General features: G+C 42.8%; 1 protein-coding gene across 1 annotated transcript in view; it reads left to right on the top strand.

Annotated features, from left to right (window-relative positions):
- Positions 1–21,654: 21,654 nt before the first annotated feature.
- Positions 21,655–26,060, top strand: part of trabd2b (TraB domain containing 2B) — a 134,070-nt gene continuing 129,664 nt past the window's right edge. The window contains exons 1-4 of the mRNA XM_088348848.1: positions 21,655–21,777; positions 22,989–23,128; positions 23,485–23,680; positions 25,616–25,758. Of these exons, the coding sequence (XP_088204974.1) occupies positions 21,655–21,777; positions 22,989–23,128; positions 23,485–23,680; positions 25,616–25,758 (602 nt within the window). The remainder of the gene's footprint in view (positions 21,778–22,988; positions 23,129–23,484; positions 23,681–25,615; positions 25,759–26,060) is intronic.

The following is a 26,060-nucleotide window of genomic DNA, read 5'->3' as shown; positions in this document are numbered from 1 at the left end:
GTCATCATTTTATTCCTATTTAGTTTCTTTTGTCTTTTATTAGCATATTTGCTATCGGAGTAATCCAAAAGTAATTGAAAGTAATCAAGTTAAGGTAACCCTACCCAACCCTGGTTTTGCCGGAAATCAAAGAGATCAAAGCCAGGAGAGAAAGCTTACCACGTGTTGTGAGTCATCATTTTATTCATATTTAGTTTATTTTGTCTTTTATTAGCATATTTGCTATCGGAGTAATCCAAAAGTAATTGAAAGTAATCAAGTTAAGGTAACCCTACCCAACCCTGGTTTTGCCGGAGATCAAAGAGATCAAAGCCAGGAGAGAAAGCTTACCACGTGTTGTGAGTCATCATTTTATTCATATTTAGTTTATTTTGTCTTTTATTAGCATATTTGCTATCGGAGTAATCCAAAAGTCATTGAAAGTAATCAAGTTAAGGTAACCCTACCCAACCCTGGTTTTGCCGGAGATCAAAGAGATCAAAGCCAGGAGAGAAAGCTTACCACGTGTTGTGAGTCATCATTTTATTCCTATTTAGTTTCTTTTGTCTTTTATTAGCATATTTGCTATTGGAGTAATCCAAAAGTAATTGAGCGTAATCAAGTTAAAGTAACCCTACCCAACCCTGGTTTTGCCGGAGATCAAAGAGATCAAAGCCAGGAGAGAAAGCTTACCACGTGTTGTGAGTCATCATTTGATTCATATTTAGTTTCTTTGGTCTTATATTAGCATATTTGGTATTGGAGTAATCCAAAAGTCATTGAAAGTAATCCAGTTAAAGTAACCCTACCCAACCCTGATCATTCGTAATATAATGCATCAAAGCAAGTGAGCCGTTTGAGAGCCGGCTCTCTTGAATGAGTTGAGCCGAAAAAGCCGGTTCTCTAAAAAGAGACGGACTTTCACTACACGACTCGAACTTGAAATGGGCGTGCAGACAAAAACTCGAACCGCGAGACCAAAACAACAATGGCGGATCTGCCTGACGAAAAGTTTGGAGTGCGATAAATCTTTGTTTAAAAAATGATAATGACAATTTGGTGTCAAAAAAATGCGTCCCGGGGACGCACGTTGATTTGACACGATGTGTCCCCGGCAAAAATCACGCGTCTAGGACGCAGGGACGCGGGGAAACCAGAACACTGCACTTTGGACACTCCTGATTTGGTCTTTTCCCACAGAGTGGAAAATGTTTAACAGAAAGCAGGAAATCAAAGAAGTGCTAAGTAACATGGAGCCACAGCGCTGGCATGAAAGGAGAAAACCTCTCTTTTATTAGCAGGGTTGGGAAGGGTTACTTTAACTGGATTACTTTTGGATTACTCCATTACCAAATATGCTAATAAAAGACAAAAGAAACTAAATAGGAATCAAATGAGTACATTTTGTGCAGGCTTGGGGAGTAACGGAATACATGGAAGGGCAAAAAAGCTGTTTGGATTGATTTTCATTTTGTTTCTGTCGCATTTGATGTTCGTTTTGCCGGAGATCAAAGAGATCAAAGCCAGCAGAGAAAGCTTACCACGTGTTGTGAGTCATCATTTTATTTTATTTTATTTTGGTTTTTTTTATCGCTCTTCTTATTCGTCATTTTCGAAACAGAGATGGGCATTCATCATGCTGTCATCGCCAGGACCGGGACAGGAACAGGGAAGGAGAACCCAATCGCGTAACGTTACTCACAGTTTATTGGGGAGAAGAGGAATGAGCGCACACTCGATCCGGGGAAGTACATTGATCAAAACGAGGAAGTGGAAAAAAATCAAACAGATCGGGGCAAGAACAAAACAGGAGCAAAACACAGGCAAAAACGGAGATTCACAGGGCTTGATGTATCACAACAGGGTTTAGCAGGAGTTATCGCAGACGGACCGACAAAAGGCGACTCACAAGACAGTGTTTAAGTCAGGGGTGTCCAACTCATTTGAACTCGGGGGCCACACGATAGAACAAACATTCTGTCGGGGGCCGGACGAGTAGATGAAAGAGAAAGAAAAAGAGAGAGAAAGAAATAAGAGAGGATGGATATCTGGCACTGGAATCTGATAACAAGCAGGACGAGATAGACGGAAACGATACCAGACACTGGAGATCGAAATTAAATAGGACAAACTAGACGGAAACGATACCAGAGACTGGAGATCGAAATTAAACAGGACAAACTAGACAGAAACGATACCAGACACTGGAGATCGAAATTAAACAGGACAAACTAGACGGAAACGATACCAGACACTGGAGATCGATATTAAACAGGACCAACTAGACGGAAACGATACCAGACACTGGAGATCTAAATTAAACAGGACGAGATAGACGGAAACGATACCAGACACTGGAGATTGAAATTAAACAGGACAAACTAGACGGAAACGATACCAGACACTGGAGATCGAAATTAAACAGGACCAACTAGACGGAAACGATACCAGACACTGGAGATCGAAATTACACAGGAAAAACTAGACAGAAACGATACCAGACACTGGAGATCGAAATTAAACTGGACATACTAGACGGAAACGATACCAGACACTGGAGATCGAAATTAAACAGGACCAACTAGATGGAAACGATACCAGACACTGGAGATCGAAATTACACAGAACAAACTAGACGGAAACGATACCAGACACTGGAGATCGAAATTAAACAGGACAAACTAGACAGAAACGATACCAGACACTGGAGATCGAAATTAAACAGGACAAACTAGACGGGAACGATACCAGACACTGGAGATCGATATCAAACAGAACAAAATAGCCGGGAACGAAACTGGAGATCGATATTAAAACAGGACAAAATAGACGGGAACAATACTGGACAGGACAAGCAGGAAACCGGACAGAGTCAAAACACACGCCTTGTGGGTGCAGAGGTTTGTTGACGGACTGACAAAGGGTGAGCAAGAGCACTGAGCTTATATAGGAGGGAAGCCAATCAGTCAATGATTAATTTGGTAAATATTTCAGAACAGTTAAATATTTTAAGTATAAGTATAAGTAATTGTTTTTTCTTATCCTTTAGTAATTATTGATGCAACTAGTTTTTTTATTCACAGCATTTCCGTTAAATTTATAAATCATTCTTGAAATGTTTTTTTTTAAGATTTGTCAGGACCAGAACAGAGACAGGACCCACTTGCGTTGCGTTTCTCACAAGTTTTATTGGAAGAAACGGAAAAACGGGTCAGTAGCCGGGACAGGAGAGCAAAAACGTGGTCGGGGTCGAAAACGAGTCGTAAGCCAGGAAAGGAGAGTAGACGTGGTCGGGGACAAAAAGAGCTTGAAAGCCGGGACGGGAGATTAGACGTGGTCAGGATCAAAAAACGGGTCGAAGCCGGGGGACAGACGGGGGCAAAAACAGGTGGGAGTCAGGGTCGAAAAAGGCTTGCTTGTTAACTGAGGTTCGCAGACGGACTTACAACAGGGGATTGACACAAATAGAACTGTTGTTTTACAGTCAAACGAGCGCTACATAGGATGAAGATTCGCTTACACGTCGTAAAAGTGAGCAAACATGAAACGTGAGAATGGCTCCCTTTTTTTCTCAGTGTGTAACTCATGAGACATTTATAAGACTGAGTTGGGGGAGTAAACATTTGAGGGGCGAGTCGGGGGGGAGGTTTTTGGGGGGCTATCGTCTGTGAGACGCTTATATTGGGGTATCGTATCAGACACGATGTCAAACAGGCGGCCCATGGGCCGAATCAGGCCCGCCGAGGATTTTAACCCGGCCCGGTAGACAACACTGAGCGAAGCGCAAGAGAAAAATGAGCTGTAGTTTAAATAGTATTTCTCTCCCTCTCTCATTTTTCTAATATTTTTTTCTTTCACTTTCTTACTCTCTTTTTCTCTTTCTTGCTTTCTCTTTGTTCTCTTTCATTCTCACACTCTCTCTTTCCCTCGTTATCTTCTCTCTCTTTCATTTTTTTCTCTATTGTTTTCTTTCTCTGTCTTGTTTTTTTGTTTTTCTCTTTCTCTCTCTCTCTAACTTTCTCTTTCTTTCTCTTTCCTTCTCACCCTCTCTCTTTTCCTCCTTTTTTTTCATTTTTTTCTATTTCTCTGACTCTTTTTCTCTTTCCTTCATTTTTCTCACTTTGTCTCACTCTTTCGCACTCTTTCTAATGCTCACTCTTGTTCTCTCTTTTTCTTACTCTATCTTTTTCTCCTTTCTTGTTGTTTTGATCTCTCTCTCTCTTTCTCACTTTCTTTCTTTCTTTAATTTTCTTTTTCGGTCTCTTTTTATTCTTTTTTTCTCTCTATGTCTTCTTTCTCCTTTTTTCTCACCTTCTCTCTATCGTGTTCTCCCTCTGTATTTCTCTCACTTTTTCTCCATTTTTCTGTCTCTCTCACCTTCTCTGTCTCTTACGTTGTCTCCCATGTTCTCTCTCTCTCTCTTTATCTTTCTCTCTTTTCCCCCTCTCCTTTTCTCTTTCCTTTTCTCTCTTTCTTTTTACAAATCAGGATATCGATAACAGGAGAAACTAGACAAGAACGAAAACTGGAGAAAATAATAAACAGGACCAAAATAGACAGAAACAAAACTGGAAACAGAAATTAAACAGGACAAAAATAAACGGGAACAATACAGGACTGAAGATATCAACAGGAAAACAGGACCGAGGCAGAACCCATGTCTTATGGGGCAGAAGTTCGTTTGACGGGCTGACAACCGAAGCAAGAGAGCGCTGAGCTTTGCATAGACAGAAATCTAATCTCTCAACGAGCCGCAGCTGGCACCACATGGGCGGGGGCAATTGGGCACCACAGCAACCGTGACACACACAGGCGGGGCCAATTGGGCACCGTGGCAACCATGACAATTACTTTGATCATCACATTATTCATTTTAGTTGTTATAAATGCACTTATGTTCATCTACATATTTGTATGATAAGATAAGGGTGGAAGACCATTGCAGGGAAAGTACTGATACGAAAGGATACAGCAAGTATCCCTATCCCTATCAGTACTTGCTGTATCCTTTCGTATCAGTACTTTCCCTGCAATGGTCTTCCACCCTTATCTTATCATACAAACTTCGCAATCCACCTGCAAAAGTCTCTTGTTCATTGAGATGATCTCTTTTATCTTGAATGAGTTTCCAGGAGAGCTTCATTTTACGTTTTGCATAAATTACGCCCCCCCTCCTTTGATTGGACGAAAGTCTACACCGATTTTGTCTTTATTTAGAAACCTTGTCATCAATGTCCTCAGCTGCATTGCTTCTCTCCATCTCTATTTTTTCAAAGTCGGAATTCTCGATCCGGTCCAGGAACAGAGACATCAGGAGCTTCAGGATCCAACCAACCAACACCTAGACCAGCAGAAGCTCCGACTCCAAGATAATTACCTTCCAGTAGAAACTGCAGTGTAACCTTCACATTCCTTTCTCTCAATGTGTCAAAACCAAAAGATCTGAACATCTCTGGCAGCCAGAGCGTAACAGAAACGGAAACAAAAACACGAACGTCAACACCTCGGTAATAACTTCCAGCCAGGGCGACCTCCCCCACTCCAGTTTTGTTTTTCTCCGGAGTCGGTGCAGGTATCACACCTGATACCGTGACTTCTGACTCTCTCCAAAAGAAACATTGCCCTGTTCCTCGGCCTTCTACTCAGGAACCAACGCACACCCACTTTTTCCAGTCCATGCCGACTGATCTTTCCAAACCGTTTCGGATTTCACGGGTTAAACGGAGTCGGTTCTCCGGGGCCGACACTTTGGGAGGTTCTTACAAAAACCAGCTGATATTTAACGCCGATCTCATTTTGCCAGTGCTTCTCGTCGGACCTCCGTGCTAAAAACATCTTGATGGTTTTGGGTAAATCAAGTGTCAGGGTACTAACCACTTAGGGGAAAGTATAGCGCGGTAAATCCTTCTACACCAAGGAGGTTATATTTCAGACCACCCCCAGACCAAAGAATCTGCAACACTAAAATCCACTCAAAAAACGTACTTTGTCTTGCTTTTTGATATCAAACGACCCAGATTTGAGCTAACCTGCATTAGCTCCCCGTTAGCTTAAGATGTCTTGCTTTTTGATATCAAACGACTCTGAAGCAGATCGCCTAATTTGCGCGTTTGCTTCTTAAGGGGGGTTTTGGGTATTGCGGGTTGCTGGTTCATTGCATTTTCTGTTCCGTTTTGCTCCGTCCTGTTTTGTTTGATTCGGAGGAAACCTGTGTTTGCCCGTTCTGAGTTAAAGCCTGTTTTGTTAGTATTCCTAGTCTGAGTTCCTGTTGCCTGTAAGCCTGTTTTTGTTTTGTTCTGTCCCTGAGTGTTGGACGACTTTTATTTTGCTAAATAAAAGTAGCGGATCGTTAACGCAAATGAGTTCTCCTTTCCTGCCTCCTGCCTCTGTTCTGGTCCGTTATCCTGACAACAGGCACCGTTTGGGATGAAAGTTATATTATTATTAAAGCTTTGAAAACTCTCTTCGTGTACCGTCTTTCTTTGTAAATATGCGTAACCATGTATAATATGTATTTGCAACTGTATATTTTGTCATGTATTTATTTCAGACACTTATTCTGATATGTTTTGCACGGGCGAATAAAAAAGAAGGAGCGAAACAAACGCGGGGTGACCGGTAAAGGTGAGTGTTTGTGGACGCGGCGGACAATAGTGGATATATATTTTTCCCACCCTTACCTTTGGAAATATACACTTTTTTCCTTGGATTACTTTCAACGGGACCCGGACTCTGCAGGTCTGCATCAAACCTTAAGTACCGATATCATTTTCCGTTCATTTTGCCGGCTGTGATTTTTGGACTGTGTACTTTTATGAAGGACATTCAGTTTCAATCGCACATCGTTTATTTGCTGTTAATAGTGTCAATAAAATTGTTCAGACCAAAAATTCAGTCGCGGGACTTAAAGTCGGGTTTGGGTTAATTTTGTGTTTGTGTTACATTTTTTTTAAGTGGGCGCATGCGGCTTGTATACAGGTGCGGCTTGTGTAAGTACAAAATCGGTTCTCCTCTTAAAATGTGGCGGGTGCGGCTTATAATCAGGTGCGCTCTATAGTCCGGAATTTACGGTAAATATCAAATTTATTCCTTAAAATCAGGGACCTAATAGATGAGTTTGCTCTAAATGTGAAACTCATTTTGCTAAAAACAAATATAAAGAAATATACCGTGTAGATCTACATGTACTGTACAGTGGAACCTCGGTTCTCGATCATAATCCGTTCCAGAACCCTGTTTGAGAACCGATTTGTTCAATCACCGAAATCGATTTTCCCATTAAAAATAATGTAAATCGTTTTAATCCGTTCCAACACCCTGAATGTTTACTTCGAATCATAAAGCTAACCCAGGCTAATCGTACGCTCGCGTTATCGTAATCTTCTGTACGAAAGATTACGCTAACGCCTCATCTCATCTCATTAGCTACACCGCTTATCCTCAGTAGGGTCGCGGGGGTGCTGGAGCCCATCCCAGCAATCATCGGGCAGTGGGCAGGGGACACGCTGAACTGGTTGCCAGCCAATCGCAGGACACACGGGGACAGACAACTCACTCGCTCATTCACACCTAGGGACAATTTGGACCGGCCAATTCACCTGAAATGCATGTTTTTCGGAATGTGGGAGGAAACCGGAGTGCCCGGAGGAAACCCACGCAAGCACGGGGAGAACATACAAACTTCGCACAGGAAGTCCGGAGCTGGATTTGAACCCACGGAGGAGGTTCCCAAGACATGAACTGTGCCGCACATGCGCTAACCACTGCGCCGCCGTGCTGCCTACGCTGACACGAACGTGTAAAAAAAAAAAAAAAAAAAAAAAAAAAAGATAAAGAAAAGAATTATGAATAGGATTTCTTACCTTTGTGGTGGTCAGCAGAAGGCGCATGCTGTATTCCCTTAGCAAGATCGGAAACCTCTTTCATATTTAGCTATTATGTCTTTTTTAAAGGCAATAGTTGGACAAACAACTTGTCTTTTTTCACCTGTCCTGCTTGCACCGACCTTCTTTGGAGGCATAGTTAGGGGCTAAAACACTCCGTTCACCGATATCAAAAGTGAAAGCAAAAAGAGGCAAGTGCGCAGGTGATAACAGTTGGTCACGAGGGGTGGGGGCCATCTACACCATCTACACTCGTACGCCGCTCAACATCGCACCCTAGCGTACGCATTCACACTTTACCGGCGTTCGAACTCCGAATTTTTGACCGAAAAGCGAAGTACCGTATTTTCCGCACTGTAAGGCGCACCTAAAAGTCTTCATTTTTTTCAAAAGCTGACCATGCGGCTTATAATACAGTGCGCCTTATATATGGATCAATATTAAGTCGCAAAGTCTTGCAACTAAGGCAAGCAGCCGCCGACTCGATTTTCCCCCGAAGGCGAAGTCGTCCGCGGTGTATGCTGGGATTTATTTACCGGCGTTTCATTGGCTAACCAATGTGTCAATCTTCAGTTGACTCGATCACTATTGGCTAAAGTTATTCGGAGGTCAAGGGGCGGATCCTTTTTATCATTTACAGGCTGGCATTGGCTGAAACGGCAAAACAAAGCCTGTGATTGGCCAAAAAAGATGAATGCGTATAGCACGTGGTTTGACGGCATACAGAAAGCATTTTTTTACTATTCTGTATTTGTAAATATTTTATTCTCCTGGATTTACTAAACTCACGGATATAAGAGGACCATGGCTGCACATTATTATTGAACACAACGACTTCCGTGAGCTACTCCGACTATATATTTTCCCAGTATCTTGTTTCAGACTGAACTCAATGTTTCTGTGATAAGCGGTGCAGATAATGGATGGAACGGAGTGTCTATTTTTAAATTCAACTCAATTCCAAGTGTTTAGTGTCATATGCACAGTAAAGTTGCGAGCGAAAATGAAAATAGAAACTAAGGAATGGTCGGCATTTCTTGAATCCCAAGACTTTAACCTTCCGAACGATGGAACGATGCATTTGAGTGACATCGTACGGACACCGCATCCGCACGTGTTCTCGACACGTATTTTGCGTCTTTGCAAGCTTTGGGAATGTTAAGGGGGTAATCCGTTGGACTGAACCATCTGACTGTTTTGTCCACGTTCCCATTGTAGCGCCTTATAACCCGGTGCACCTTCTGTATGGAAGATATAGGACCAAAAACTATTTTTGGGGGTGCGCCCTATAACCCGGTGCGCCCTATAGTGCGGAAAATACGGTAAGAATTTCTCGAAATTTTTGGTCGAACACCGATTTCTTCGAACTGAGAGGCGTTCGAAAACCCAGGTTCCACTGTATATTTATTGAATAAGTCTCCAGGATAGGCTTCTAAGCCCCCGATGCGGCCCCCTACTCCAAATAGTTGCCCACCTCCTCCCTTCTAGACAGCGCTAACGAGGTTTACGCAAGCCGAGGTTTTTTCTTTTGAGTCGAAGTGGCGGATCCTCGAAATTTTTACAGCGGTTCGCCCGCACGCTGTTGGCCGGGGCACTTGGAACTCCTCGCTGCCCACAAAGAAAACTGGTTTAGGTTTCGTGGGAAAGGAAGAGACAGAGAGTTGTTTTTTTTCTCTTTCCCTGCACTTTGTCGAAATGATGGATGGCTTCATAAAGTCCGGATCGTCGTGTGGGTGTATGACGGCGTGCCACGGGCGCAAAAGGTCCGGGGGGGGAACATTATTAATTAGTGGCTATATTTGCACAGATAAAATACATGAATATAGTTTAATTCTACATGATGGTGGCAGACAAGAACTTACGTCCTTCCTGGGTGAAGTCCAAACAGAGAGAGGGAGTGGTTTATTTTGCATCAGAGAAATCAGTACACACAAGAACATGACTAGAGTAGATCGATAAGCGTACAAGAGATGCAATTAGACTGATTATTGAAACGTTACTTTATGTGTGTGTGTGTATGAGAAACATTGTTTTTATATTTAGTAATATAAAAACAAACTAATTACCTTGAGACAGAAATTCAAGAGATTTACATTGAAAACCTGGCAAACGACGCCGGCTTTTTGGGGTTGTGCGAGACCCCTGGTCACCAGTGTAAATTCACGGGTCTGAAGATTCTCAGTCGGATTCTCAGGTCGATTTAACCAATGAACGAAGCGGTTTTAAGGCTGTTCCGAGGCCTTATCGAAATCCAGTGCCTGTGTGGCCACCGGAGGACGGATCGTGATGGGATTTTCTCGAAAACCGCAACGGCTGCCCGTAATAAAGCCCGACGCGACCGATCTGTCCGTCTCTTGAGGTTTGGACAGTCTTGTGGTTTTGCTGAAGGCTGGGAAGAAGACCGCCTGGAGGCAGGAGGGGGGTGATAGCTGTTTACTTTTTGAAATATGACAGTCATATTAAAAGGAGACTAAAAAACCGTATTATAAAACCAGAGGTTAGGATAAGGTTATTAGCATCATATCAAAAAGAGGGTCAGTCCTGGTCCTGGGCGTCTCAATGCACTCAGAGATCTGATTCTCGTCTATATGGCTCTGGAAACACATACTGGGATTTTGTGAGATTAAAACATGGGTCAATAAGTACAAATACCAAACACCAGAGCCCCAAAACGGATCCCTGTGGAACACCATAAAACCAAAAAGCTCAAAACCCGATCATTTTAAATGTAACCAGCGCAAAACATTTGTCGACATTTGTCAAATTTTGTTATGTATTTGAAATTTAAGAGCAACCAAGACCGGTCCAAACAAGACCAGACCCAAAAAGATAAGGACCAGACCAAACGAGGCAATCCAAAACAAGACAAGATAATATAAGGACACTAAAAGACGAGACATGACCAGACAAACCAAAATTACACCAAACAGAACAAACAAGACAAGAGCAGTCATCACAGGAGCAGACTAGACAATACAAATCAAAACAAGACATGCCAAGGACCAGAAAAGACAGGAACCAGACAAGGACCATAACAGACAAACCAAAACCAGACCAAATACGGCCAAACCAATCAAGACAAGGGCGTCTAAATTTCGATTTTTCGGGCACTTTTTATACCGCCCATGATATACCGAGCGAACTTCAAAGAGACCCGGCATCCTTGTGGACAGCTATTCCTCTTAATAAACGACGGCGGCGGCCCCGTAAAGAAAGGAAACAGAAGCGTGGTTGCCGTGCAGGTAGATGTGTGAAGCGTGTGAAGTCCAAGCAGCAAGATGGACGCGAGGATGGACGCGAGGATGTAACTAATTCCACCATTCATTCCTCGCCGGACAACCGACGCTTTAAACTCAGCGCTCACGAACGGCCACAACGCCGGGAGCTTTTGAAGATCTCGACAAAGACTACAAAGAGTTCAGCTAAGTCAAATGATTCAGCAAAGCTGAAATTTGGTCTGTTAAATATTAGATCGCTTGCTCCAAAAGCTTTACTTGTTGATAACATTATTCGTGATTATAAACTTAACTGTATGGGTCTTTGTGAAACGTGGTTACGCCCGGATGAGCACTTAGCGCTAAATTATGCCTCTCCCCCAGACTACGAGAGTAGTCATATAGCACGCACGCTGAAAAGAGGTGGTGGTGTTGCGCTAATCTCTGAAAAATCGCTCAAATTTAATACACGTACCTCTAATAATTACAAAACGTTTGAGGCTCTTGTGATGCGGTCCCCTCAATTGTCAATTGATGTAATAACTATCTATCGTGCACCTGGGCCATACACAACTTTCTTAGACGAATTTGCTGAACTTTTGTCTGAACTAGTAACCTATGCAGACAAAATTATAATTATGGGAGACTTTAACATTCATATGAACTCCCCACACAGTTCACTTACTATTGCGTTTAGTTCTCTAATTGATGCACTTGGTTTTACTCAACTGGTTGACTTGCCAACCCATAAAAATGGGAACACGCTAGACTTGATTCTGACTCGAGGAGTTTTAACCTCAAACATTATGGTTCTACCGTGTACTACTGTTATCTCTGATCATTATTTAGTGACATTTGAGGTGCTAACTAAATGTAGACTTAATAAAGCTGAGGGATTTAGCGGACGCAATATAAGCACTGGCACAGTTTCTGAGCTCTTTGAACTCCTTCCTGGAGCAGTTGCGTCCTTTCCTAAATACAATGGCTCGATTGACTCACTCATGAATGAGTTCAATACCACCCTGACTAGTGTGCTGGATTCAATAGCGCCCATAAAACTAAAATCACGTCCTAAAAGACGCACACCTTGGTTTACTGATGATACTAGAGCCCTTAAAAAAGAATGCAGGAAATGGGAGAGAAAATGGCGCGCTACCAAGCTTGAGGTTTTCCATCAAACCTGGTGTGACAGCTTGTTAAAGTATAAAGCGGCCCTTGCCTCTGCAAAATTGGCCTACCTTTCGAAGGTGATTGCGTCTCAAAAGAACAACCCCAAAGCCCTTTTTGACACTGTAGCATCGCTTACAAGGCAACAGGCTATCGCAGACAGTTCGACACACTCTGCTCAGGACTTAATGGTCTTCTTCACTAAGAAGATTCAATGCATACAGGAAGAAATTGCAAAAGATATTGTTAGTACCACACGTATTAAAGGACTGAAATTTACAGATGCACGACAGGGTGGCTGCCCTGGGAAAATGGCCGGTTTTAGTGAACTGTCACTTGATGATCTCAAACAAGTGGTGAATGCGGCCAAACCGACAACTTGCCAGTTCGACCCTCTCCCAGGTTCACTTATTAAAAGTATTTTTAGCGTCCTTGGGCCTTCAGTTCTAAATATTATAAATACATCACTCTCCTCAGGTGTAGTTCCAGCAGCTTTTAAGTCCGCCGTTATTAAACCCACACTGAAACGACCCAACCTTGATCCAGAAATATTAAGTAATTACAGACCTGTGTCAAACCTACCTTTCCTCTCTAAAGTACTCGAAAGAGTAGTGGCACAGCAGCTGAATGCTTTCATATCGGAGAATAACCTTTTTGAATCCATGCAATCAGGATTCAGGGCTAACCACTCTACTGAGACAGCTCTGATCAAGGTAACAAATGATCTCCTAATGTCAATGGATTCTGGCGCTTCATCACTTTTGCTGCTGCTGGATCTTAGTGCTGCTTTTGACACAGTGCGCCACAATATCCTACTAGAACGGTTGGAAAAATGGATTGGTCTCTCAGGAGCCGTCCTCTCGTGGTTCAAATCTTACCTCTCAGATAGGGCGCACTGTGTTAAATATGGTGAAACGACATCTGAGCCCTTTAATGTTACCTGCGGTGTTCCGCAGGGTTCAGTGCTTGGCCCCCTACTTTTCAACATTTACATGCTTCCATTAGGTGATATTATTCGCAAGTACAATATCAGCTTCCACTGCTACGCAGACGACACTCAACTATATCTTCCGTTGGAGGAATCTTCCACACTAAACTGTGGAAATTTGGAGGCCTGTCTCACTGAGATAAAAGAGTGGATGTCACTCAATTTCTTGCGTCTTAACTCTGAAAAGACCGAAATGTTAGTCATTGGTCCTTCTAAATGCCGGGACTTATTCGCAAAAACTGCTGTGAACATTGACAAATGTCACATCACACAGAGTGACTCAGTTAAAAATTTAGGTGTCATATTTGACCCTGATCTATCCTTTGAGATGCATGTAAAGCAAATTACTAGAACTGCCTTCTTCCATCTTCGCAACATTGCTAAAATCCGTTCAATACTGTCTCAGTCTGATGCGGAAACAATAATTCATGCATTTGTTACCTCCCGTCTCGATTACTGCAATGCACTACTCTCCGGTCTCCCGAAGTCCAGAATCAAGTCTCTTCAGCTAGTACAAAATGCCGCAGCGAGGCTTTTAACTAGGACAAAAAAGTACGATCACATAACACCGATTATGGCTAACCTGCATTGGCTCCCAGTTAGCCAAAGATGTGACTTCAAAGTTCTCTTAGTATTGTACAAAATCATACATGGACTTGCTCCCTCTTATCTTTCAGATCTGATCTGCCACTATGTCCCGGTCCGAAGCCTACGATCTGAGAGTGCTGGTCTTCTGATGATCCCGAGAGCAAAGAAGTCTTCTGCTGGTTCGAGAGCGTTCTCCATCCGGGCACCGGTGCTGTGGAATGCTCTTCCCCCTGAGATTCGATCTGCAACCTCAGTGGAAATGTTTCAATCTAAACTTAAAACTCACTTCTACTCCATTGCATACGAATAACCTACTCCTCTTGTCGGTTGAAAATAGTTTGTGTAATATAGTGTAACAATCTGTGAAGCCCTTTGAGACTCTTCGTGATTTAGGGCGTCACAAATAAAAATGACTTGACTTGACTTGACTAGGCCAGCCCAAACAACACCAGACTGCATGAGACACGACAAGAAAGGAAAAAGCCAGAAAAGACCAGAACAAATAAGATACGACCAAACAAGACAAGAACAGGCAACGGAGGACAAGAACAGACAACACATGACAAGAACCGGCCACACACGGCAAACCAAACCAAAACAAGACCAGACTAAACAAGACAAAGACAAGACACAGACAAACCAAAACCAGACCGAATATGGCCAGGCCAATCAAGACAAGGGCAATACAAGGACTAGGCCAGCCCAGACAACACCAGACTGCATGAGACAAGACAAGAAAGGAAAGGACCAGAAAAGACCAGAACAAATAAGATATGACCAAAACAAGACAAGGACAAGAACGGGCTACACAGGGCAAACCAAACCAAAACAAGACCAGACCAAACAAGACAAAGACTAGACACAGACAAACCAAAACCAGCTAAAACAAGAACAGACCAAACGAGAAAAGACAAGAACAGGAAACATGGGACCAGACCAGACAAGACAGAGCAAAACAAGACAAGTAAGAAAAAGACAACAACGGACTAGACCAGAAGAGACCAAACTTCACCAGACCAAAAAATGATAAGGACAAGAAATGGACAAAAAAAGGACTAGACAAAACTGTAAAGAACAAGACAAAACCAAACAAGAAAAGGTCAAAAACGGACAGCACAGAAGCAGACGAGACCAGACAAAAAAAAACCCAGACCAAACACAGGACAAGACAGGATCAGAAAAGACCGGACAACAAGAGTCCGGAGCAGACCTGACTAGCTAAGACAAAACAAGACAAAACAAAGCAATCTAAATAAGATAAATGTAATCACAAAGTAATTCTTTGTTTCATTCTAAATAATAAAACACAACTTCTTACTTCTTATGTCATTTCTATAACCAGGGTTGGGTAGGGTTACTTCAATTGGATTACTTTCAATTACTTTTGGATTACTCCAATAGCAAATGTGCTAATAAAAGACAAAAGAAACTAAATAGGAATAAAATGACTCCATTTTGTGCAGGCTTGGGGAGTAAGAGAGAAAGAGTAAGAGATCAAAGAGATCAAAGCCAGGAGAGAAAGCTTACCACGTGTTGTGAGTTATCATTTTATTCATATTTAGTTTCTTTGGTCTTTTATTAGCATGTTTGCTATCGGAGTAATCCAAAAGTAATTGAAAGTAATCAAGTTAAGGTAACCCTACCCAACCCTAGTTTTGCCGGAGATCAAAGAGATCAAAGCCAGGAGAGAAAGCTTACCACGTGTTGTGAGTCATCGTTTTATTCCTATTTAGTTTCTTTTGTCTTTTATTAGCATATTTGCTATTGGAGTCATCCAAAAGTCATTGAAAGTAATCCAGTTCAAGTAACCCTACAAAACCCTGGTTTTGCCGGAGATCAAAGAGATCAAAGGCAGGAGAGAAAGCTTACCACGTGTTGTGAGTCATCATTTGATTCCTATTTAGTTTCTTTTGTCTTTTATTAGCATATTTGCTATCGGAGTAATCCAAAAGTCATTGAAAGTAATCCAGTTCAAGTAACCCTACCCAACCCTGGTTTTGCCGGAGATCAAAGAGATCAAAGCCAGGAGAGAAAGCTTACCACGTGTTGTGAGTCATATTTTATTCATATTTAGTTTATTTTGTCTTTTATTAGCATGTTTGCTATCGGAGTAATCCAAAAGTCATTGAAAGTAATCCAGTTCAAGTAACCCTACCCAACCCTGGTTTTGCCGGAGATCAAAGAGATCAAAGCCAGGAGAGAAAGCTTACCACGTGTTGTGAGTCATATTTTATTCATATTTAGTTTATTTTGTCTTTTATTAGCATGTTTGCTATCGGAGTAATCCAAAAGTCATTGAAAGTAATCCAGTTAAAGTAACCCTACCCAACCCTGTCTGGAAATGACACCTTCATTTTATAAAAAAACCCACTTGTCACATTTTCCCAGCAAACGAATCATTCGGGGCTTAAGCGTAAGTATCTGCGGAGTAACCAATAAAGCCGAACAAACGGCAACTTTGGCATCACGCATGAGTTTGTTATTCTTTCATCCCCTTAACTTTCCCTTCACGGCGACCGTCTGTGGAAATATCACTCGGTCGCGTTTCCATTAAAGCCGAAATGACTCCGTCCCCGGTTCACCCGAGACGCCCGTCGACATGTTCCGTGATACCATCGTAACTTAAAATGCGAAACACATTTCAAAATAAAAACATTCTTCCCGGTGTTGATGGGCTGAGGTTTTTATTTTGACGAGGTTTGCTATTTTAGCATCATGTAAAATGTGAAGGACAGCACGGAAGAAATTGTCATGATTACAAAAACGGGACCCTGACTCCCGTCCGTCCTGTTTTTGCTCCCGTTTGTCTCCGGCTACGACCTGTTTTGTCCCCGACCACATCTGCTCTCCCGTCCCGGCTTACGATTCATTTTTGATCCAGACTACGTCTACTTTCCCGTCCTGGCTTATAACTCGTTTCCGACCCCGACCACGCTTTGCTCTCCCAGCCCCGGCTACCAACCCGTTTTTCCGTCCTTGACACCGCCATCGATCGTTACGGAAGATCAACTTCCGTGTTCGGATCACAGTCCAAGTCCGAGAGCGACTTGCTTCCCGCGTCCAGCGAACACTGGATCATGGGCGCAGCCCTTTTTCTTTCTTTTAATAAAAACTTGTTGTAAACTTTATGCAATTGGGTCCTGTTTTCGTTCTGGTCCTTACACTTTCATGATTACTTATTCAGGGCACCTGCAGCCGCCCCGTTGGCGCCAACAGCCACAGGACCTGATTTGCTGTTGAACTCTTTTAAAACTCCCGTCTTCCAAAAGGAACCCGTCAGACCGTCTGCAAACCTATGCTCTCAGCTAGGCAAGCATTTGTACTCTCTGACACTATCCTGTTTTCTCCTGCCTGATACATGTTGCCTACCCTTTTTCTGGACCCATTTCTGCTTTTGCTCCTCCGTCCCGGCCATCAACCTGTTTTGCCCTCTTTCCTGCCTGATACCTGTTGCCGACCTCTTTTCCGGACCACTTTCTGCTTTTGCTCCTCCGTCCCAGCCATCAACCTGTTTTGCCCTCTTTCCTGCCTGATACCTGTTGCCGACCTCTTTTCCGGACCACTTTCTGCTTTTGCTCCTCCGTCCCAGCCATCAACCTGTTTTGCCCTCTTTCCTGCCTGATACCTGTTGCCGACCTCTTTTCCGGACCACTTTCTGCTTTTGCTCCTCCGTCCCAGCCATCGACCTGTTTTGCCCTCTTTCCTGCCTGATACCTGTTTCCGACCTCTTTTCTGGACCTGTTTCTGTGTCCTGGCCATCGACCTGTTTTGCCCTCTTTCCTGCCTGATATCTGTTGCCGACCTCTTTTCTGGACTCGTTTCTGCTTTTGCTCCTCCGTCCCGGCCATCGACCTGTTTTTTTCCCTGTTTCCTGCCTGATACCTGTTGCCGACCTTTTTTGGACTCGTTTCTGCTTTTGCCCCTCTGTCCCGGCCATCGACCTGTTTTGCCCTGTTTCCAGCCTGTTACCTGTTGCAGACCTCTTTTCCCGACCACTTTCTGCTTTTGCTCCTCCGTCCCGGCCATCGACCTGTTTTTGCCCTGTTTCCTGCCTGATACCTGTTGCCAACCTTTTCTGGACTAGTTTCTGCTTTTGTTCCTCCGTCCCGGCCATCGACCTGTTTTTGCCCTGTTTCCTGCCTGATCCCTGTTGCCGACCACTTTTTCCGGACCGGTTTCTTCTTTTGCTCCTCCGTCCCGGCCATCGACCTGTTTTTGCCCTGTTTCCTGCCTGATACCTGTTGCCGACCTCTTTTCCGGACCACTTTCTGCTTTTGCTCCCCCGTCCCGGCCATCGACCTGTTTTTGCCCTCTTTCCTGCCCGATACCAATTGCCGACCTCTTTTCCGGACCGGTTTTTGTTTTGCTCCCTCGTCCTGGCCATCGACCTGTTTTTCTCGCCGCCAACGACTACCCTCGCTCGACACGGATGTGCCACTTCCACATTCCTGCTATCTGCTACCGGTTACCGACGATCATCGGACCGTGGATGCAAGCGCTGCTCTCTTTCTTAATAAAAACGGAGTAAAACCAACGCAATTGGGTCCTGTTTCCGTTCTGGCCCTGACACAAATTCAGAGAAGTTATCATGCTCAAAGTCGCTAGTTTAGCTAGCATAGGCAAGAAAACCAGGATGAACTTTTAGGACGTTAATCGTTTTTCGAGAAGCCTGAGGTTGATGTTTATTATAAAACAAAACAAGGAGAATTCTTTTTTGTGTATGTAAACAAACAAATCTATCGTTCTAGCCTTGATGCTAACGATGCTAAATAGCATAAAGAGCTGCAAATTGCTTCGCTAGCATAACCATTGTTAGATTATTAAAATGTGTCACTGAGTATGTTGTCACTATTGCATAGAGGTGAGATCGGGCCTAAATAGTTAAGCCCGACCCTACCTGAGTCGCGTGTATACAAACCCAAACCCGCCCGATCCCGACGGATAACCTGGATTTGATAACCGAGCCCGAAAAACACCCGAAGCTAAAGTAAACACGAAGCGTAGCTCCGGGCGTGGGTACTTCAGCACGTAAATCAGGGGTGTCAAAAAGGCGGCCTGCGGGCCGGATTAGGCCCGCTAAGGGATTGAATTCGGCCTGCAAGACAACGCTGAAGGAAGCGCAAGAGAAAAACGAGCTGCAGGTTGAAATATGTCCACTTGATGTTGCCAAAGCCAGGTGCCTCGAACAAACGCTGTACTTGTATTTTTCTCTCTCTCTTTCTCTTTCACTCTTTCTTTCTCACTCTTTCTTTCACTCTCCCCCCCCTCTCTCTTTCTCTCCTTCTTTATTTCTCGTTTTCTATTTCTCTTTGGATGTCTTTCTTTTTTCCCCTCTCTCACTATCTCTCTACTTATCTCTTTTGTTTCTCACGTTCTCTCTTTCACTCTCTTTCTCACTCTTTCTTTCACTCTCTTTCCCTCCTTCTGTATTTCTCACTTTCTGTGTCTCTTTGGATTTGTTTCTCTTTTTCCCCCTCTCTCGCTATCTCTCTCTTTATCTCTTTTGTTTCTCATGTTCCCTCTCTTTCTCCTTTTCCTCTTTCTTTTTCCCACCCTCTCCTTTTTTCGATCCCTCTCTTTCTTTTATTTCTTTCTCTCCCTTTTTCTTTCACTCTTATCTACTAGTCCGGCTCCCGAGAGAATGTTTGTTCTACTTTGTGGCCCCAGAGTTAAAATGAGTTTGACACCCCCGGCCTAAATAAACAGTTGAGCGCCAAAGTGCAACAAAAAGGAACAGGAACAAAATAGCACCGAAAAGAAAATCAAATCTGGCAGATTACAAGCTGCAAATAGTAAAAGATTTGGCCGAAAGGCAGAAAGAAAGCTTGTAACCACAAACATAAATGACGTGAAAGTGGTGGAAGGAGGAAGCGGCGCAACTTTTACCCCAACACTGAGCAGGAAAATTTCTTTGGATTTAGTGATTCTGAGTTTCAAACCCAAACTGTCCTCCTGCAAGCCGCGAGTTTGAGACACCTGCTCTAGGTAGCGAAGGCTTATAACGCCGCTAACCGCTTAGCCTTAGCTCAAACGATAAATCACAAAAAGAGCGAAATAACAAGGAGCCGCTGGAAAGGCTGCCGCTGGCGATGTTATGTTATGTAACCACGAAACAATGACGACTGTCGCAAATTTCATCAAAATACATAGGTTTGTTTTGTTAGCTTAATGCTAAGAGTGCTAGTTTGCAGAGTTGTATTTATTACTAAGTTGTCATTACAAATTCTTATATCGCTACTGTGGCAACACCACTCGTTTACATTAACACATTTAGAAGGCTCACCTGACAAAGATTAACAAGCTGCAACCAAAAATGTAAACATGTTACTGTTCCTGAACTAAAACCTTAAGGTCCGTTGTCACCATGGCAACGGAGCTAAAATGGCTTCTTATATATTATTATATCGAAATATTGTGCAGTAGAAAGTATTTTATTTGTTTTAACACAACTTTTATTTTGAAAGAGTTGTAATAGAATTATTTACATTTGATACTGTTCATGTTTGAACTGTAGTTATTTGATAAAACATTTTCAGTGCCTGAAAATTTTTGTTGGGGGCGGCAGTAGCTCAGGAGGTAGAGCGCTCGTCTTGGGATCGAGGGATCCCAGTTCGAATCCCGGCTCATCCGTGTTACATGTTGAAGTGTCCTTGGGTAAGACACTGAACCCCTAATACCCCCAATAAGCAGCCTACCTACCTACCTACCTACTTAAATACCCACCCCAACTACCTACTTAACCCAACTACCTAGCGACCTACCTGCCTACCTACCTACCTACCTACCTACCTACTTTACTTAGATAGCCATCAAGATACCTACCTACCTTCTTACCTACCTACCTACCTACCCCAACTACCTACTTAACCCAACTACCTAGCGACCTACCTACCTACTTAGATAGCCACCAGGCTACCTAACTACCTACCCACCTACCTACCTAGCCATCCACCTCCCTACCTACCTACATACCTACTTAAAAACCCACCCCAACTACCTACTTAACCCAACTACCTAGCGACCTACCTACCTACTTAGATAACCATTAAGATACCTACCTACCTTCTTAACTACCTACCTACCTACCCACCTCCCTACCTACCTACTTATATACCCACCCCAACTACCTACTTGACCAAACAACCTAGCGACCTACCTACCTACTTAGATAGCTACCAAGCTACCTACCCACCTACCTACCTACCTATCTACTAACCAACCGACCCACTCACCTCCCTACCGACCTACTTAAATACCCACCTCAACTACCTACTTAAAGTGACTTATCTACCTACTTAGATAGCCACCAAGCTACCTACCTACCTACTTATCTACCTACCTACCTACTTACATGGGCGGCAGTGGCTCAGGAGGTAGAGCGCTCGTCTTGCTCGTCTCAAGGGATCCCAGTTTGAATCCCGGCTTGTCCGTGTTACATGTCGAAGTGTCCTTGGGTAAGACACTGAACCCCTAATACCCCCAATAAGCAGGTTAGCGCCTTACATGGCTGGTTGTTCTATTTTGATAGGGGAAAAATCAGTTGAGAACTGTAAGAAACTATATCATATCTCTGGGAGTCATATACCCGACGCAACCGACCTGGCATCTGTTTTCATTTGTGGAAAAAATGAAATCAGGAATAAACCCGTGGCTTCGGCGGTGAGAAATATCTCTGGTTTGAAGGCCTTAAAGAGATTTACAAGGGACTACATGCAAACACCGCCCCGCCACGAACAGTACGGCCTGTATCCCGGACGCTCGTGTTACTCGGTAAACGTTCCCGTGTCAACTTTGTTTCTGCGCCATCAAAACGCAATTCAGTCACGCGCAGGCGATGAGTGAGGGCTCCGCAGGGTCCGGCCCTTTAAATCCGGGTACCGAAACGGGCCCGGCGGCGGCTCGTAAATCAGCCGACTGTCTGGCCGTGCCGGCCGAAGAGTTCTGGCCTCCCTGGAGTGTAACCTATAGCCTGACCGGCTCACCGGCGGCTACAAATACTTCATTAATGAGATTTTGGGGGTTCGCGGAGTCATCGGAGGGAAAACAGTCGGCATTGACCAGGGGAGTTTGGATATGCTAACATTTTGTTTATTCTCTGCTCCGTTGGGCAATTTTTAGGAAATGAAAAAGTGCAACCTATAGGTTTTTTTAGCAGCTTATAAAGTACAATATTTATTCAACATCAAGTAGGGCATATACCCAGGAGATGAACAATCGCCACTGCTGTTCTGCATTGGCCTGAACCCCCTCAGTCAGATCAGGGTACCGATTCTGCAGTGGGACCACAGTCAGCCAGGCAGGAATACGCCAGAAATAGACTCACTGAACCACACCACCAGCAATCATGTAATCCAGCATAGATCAGCGAAGGGAGGCGAGATGATCAGGACTATGAGGAACAACCTACCAGACGGCAACATAGGTGGTAACCAAGGCAGCTCTAAGTACCTGTGAATCCCACAGGAGAATGGGAATCACGGAGAGGTCATATGGAAGTCAACAACAGCAAAATATATCCAGAGAGTAAGATAGGTACCAAAACCAGCTCAGTGGCCTTGGGGGTATGGCGCCCGCCCTGAGACTGGGAGGTTGTGGTTCAAGCCTCGGCCGAGACATACCTAAGACCTAAACATTGGTTCCCTGCTTGGCGTTTAGCATTAAGGGTTGGAATTGGGGGGTTTGGTCACCTAATGACTCCCAACACCTCAGTTGGGTTGAGCGAGGGGGCTGGGAATCCCCTCCTCTGAATCAATCTCCCAAAAAGAGTCAGAAATGACTCTAGCCACCTCCCACTAGGGGGATATGGCTGTGGTATATATAATATATATATAAGATAGGTACTGAAAAGTCAGCTGTATGGTAGTAACAAGGTCCGGACCCTACCACTCAAAAGATACCCTGCTGGTATCATAGGCCGGCAAATAAGGAGATAGAAGCCAAGATCAAGACAAAATGCTCCTCACCATGCACCGAGGGTTCCACCCCTGGTCCAGCATCCTGATGGCTAGTGAATCAAGGCCACCGTGCAGGATGAAACATCAAAAATCCAAGAGTACACTGAACAAATGGCCCCAAAAGATGACCTGCTGAGTGAATGTCCTGTGTAGAGGAGGAGGAGGATCAGAAATCCTGGATTGACAAACCCATACATAGAACGACCACCGTCAGATAGAGGAGGTAGCTGACATGAAGAAATCCTACCTGGGGCTGGACTTTGCAGGACTGACAGACACACACAGAAGCTCTGATCATGGCAGCACAAGAACAGGCCTCAAGTACAAGATCGATAGAGGCCAGGATCTACCAGAGTAGACCAGATCCAAGATGCAGATGGTGCAAAGATACAGTCCAACACATAGTGGCAGGGTGAAAGATGACTGCTGGAACAGTGTACATTGAGAGGCTATACCAAGTCGTTGAGATAGTATACAGCAGGGATGGCCAACTAGGTCCTGGAGAGCCACATGTCCTGTAGCTGCTCCAACACAGAGGAACCTCCAAAACATACAGGACATGTGGCTCTCCAGGACTGGGTTAGCCACCCCTGGTACACAGGAACATTTGCAACCAGTATGGTATAGAAGTACCCAAATCCAGGTGGGACATACCACAGAAGGTTGCTAAAAACCACAAGGCCAAGATCCTCTAGGACTTTATCTTCTAGACTGACAAGCAACTCCTTAGTAAACCAACCAGAAGTGGTGGCGGTGGCCAAAGAGATAAAGTGGGTGATGATAATAGATGTGGCAATTTCAGCAGACACCAACATCAGGAAGGAACATGAGAAACTGGAGAAGTACCAGAGGTTGAAAGAGCAGCTGGAACAGATGTGCACGTTCAGGGCTAGCGTGGTCCCTCTGGTAGGAGGGCCATTCAGGGCAGTAACGGATCCCAGGAACAACATCTGAGGCAGTCCTAGAAAGAGCTATGACACTGCGCAGAACCCTAAACTCCCAGTCCTCCGGTATGGAACCTGAGTCTGAGTATGAACACCACGCCGCCAGAAATAGAGAGCTAGGAAAAAAGAAAAAAAAGAAAAAAGAAACAAAACATGTAAAAAGTAAAAAGCAGGAATAAAGAAGAAAAAAGAAAAAAAGCTAGGGAAAAAAGTAGAAGGAAGTCACAAATAAAATAAATCAGGAAACAAAAGAAGAAAAAAAGGCAAGAAAAATGAAATAAAAAGCTAGGAAAAAAGAAAAAAAAGAAAAAAGAAACAAAACATGTAAAAAGTAAAAAGCAGGAATAAAGAAGAAAAAAAGAAAAAAAGCTAGGGAAAAAAGTAGAAGGAAGTCACAAATAAAAAAAATCAGGAAACAAAAGAAGAAAAAAAGGCAAGAAAAATGAAATAAAAAGCTAGGAAAAAAGAAAAATAGATGAACACATTTAAGAAATAGAGTTTCTATTTTACAAAAATACTACTACAGAAACACTTCCAAAGTATTGCCAAGGAAATATTATAAACATATTAATGATATACTGCAAATAATACTACAATAAAAAACACTTTAACAGAAATATTATTAAAATATTGCAGTAATGCTAAAATTACCCTCCTTCTCTCCTTTTTTCTCTCTTTCTTTTATTCTTTTATTCTTTCCTTTTTTTCTTTCTTTCTTTTATTTTCTTTCTTTCTTTCTTTTTTATTTTCTTTTCCTTTTTATCTATCCTTTCTTTCTTTCATTTTTTTCTTTTTTTCTTTCTTTCTTTCTTCTTTTCTTTCTTTCTTTCTTTTCCTTTTTATCTATCCTTTCTTTCTTTCATTTTTTTTCTTTCTTTCTTTCTTCTTTTCTTTCTTTCTTTCTTTTCTTTTATTTCTTTCTTTCTTTTTTGTTTTCATTTCCTTTTTATCTATCCTTTCTTTCTTTCATTTTTTTCTTTCTTTCATTTTTTTCTTTCTTTCTTTCTTTCTTTCTTTTTTGTTTTCTTTTCCTTTTTATCTATCCTTTCTTTCTTTCATTTTTTTCTTTCTTTCTTTCTTTCTTCTTTTCTTTCTCCCTTTCTTTTATTTTCTTTCTTTCTTGTTTTCTTTTCCTTTTTATCTATCCTTTCTTTCTTTCATTTTTTTTCTTTCTTTCTTCTTTTCTTTCTTTCTTTCTTTTGTTTTCTTTCTTCTTTCTTTTCTTTCCTTTCTTTCTTTCTTTTTTGTTTTCTTTTCCTTTTTATCTATCCTTTCTTTCTTTCATTTTTTTTCTTTCTTTCTTCTTTTCTTTCTTTCTTTCTTTCTTTCTTTTAATTTGTTTCTTTCTTTCTGTTTTGTTTTCTTTTCCTTTTTATCCATCCTTTCTTTCTTTCATTTTTTTTCTTTCTTTCTTTCTTTCTTCTTTTCTTTCTTTCTTTCTTTTATTTTCTTTCTTTCTTTCTTTTTTGTTTTGTTTTCCTTTTTATCTATCCTTTCTTTCTTTCATTTTTTTCATTTTTTTCTTTCTTTCTTTTTTGTTTTCTTTTCCTTTTTTTCTATCTTTCTTTCTTTTTTTTTCTTTCTTTCTTTCTTCTTTTCTTTCTTTCTTTCTTTTATTTTCTTTCTTTCTTTCATTCATTTTTTTCTTTCCTTTCTTTCTTTCCACAATGTTGCGGTTACAAGCTTTCTAGGACTTACGTATATAAATCTAGTTCTTTTCGAATCAGGATTTCAATCTGGTTTTCCAGAAGTTCAATCAAAGCGCCATTTTCCCGAGTCCGAAGTAGGCGATGACATCATCACCGAGGTAAAAGCAAACGCGCTCGCCCCCCCCCCCAGAAAGAGCCCGAGGCCGAAGCATAAATTGACCTACATGAAGTATATTTTCTTTTGTCAGCGCGGATCAGAGAGCGGCACATGCGGGGGATCGGCCCAAGAAGCAGAAAATGACCTCACTGGCTCTCTCCTGTGCGTATGTGTTCTTTGGTGGAGAGCCCTCCGCTCCTACCAGGCTTTCCCTTTCCCTCGAAGCCTCCGCGGGTTTGTTTTTACTCCGTCTTTCATCAGCGAGGGTCGCCAGACGGACCGTTTCCTTCATCAATGACTGTCACTTGAATCACGTGCTTTTCATCAAAGAAACTCATCTCGATTGCAGTGTTCTGGTTCGCCCGCGTCCCTGCGTCCTAGACGTCCCCGGGACGCAACGTTTTGGACACCAAATTGTCATGATTACCCGATTACTTTTTCTTTTTTACACTCAACTTCCTTCTACTTCGTCATTGACTACCAAAAAGGCGGTATTTGGTAGTCAATGACGAAGTAGAAGGAAGTTGAGTCAAGTC

Source organism: Urocampus carinirostris, chromosome 12 (assembly GCF_059441175.1).
Source record: "Urocampus carinirostris isolate Australia breed hairy pipefish chromosome 12, RoL_Ucar_1.0, whole genome shotgun sequence".
Classification (NCBI taxonomy): Eukaryota; Metazoa; Chordata; class Actinopteri; order Syngnathiformes; family Syngnathidae; genus Urocampus; species Urocampus carinirostris.
This window is presented reverse-complemented; position numbering and strand designations above follow the sequence as displayed.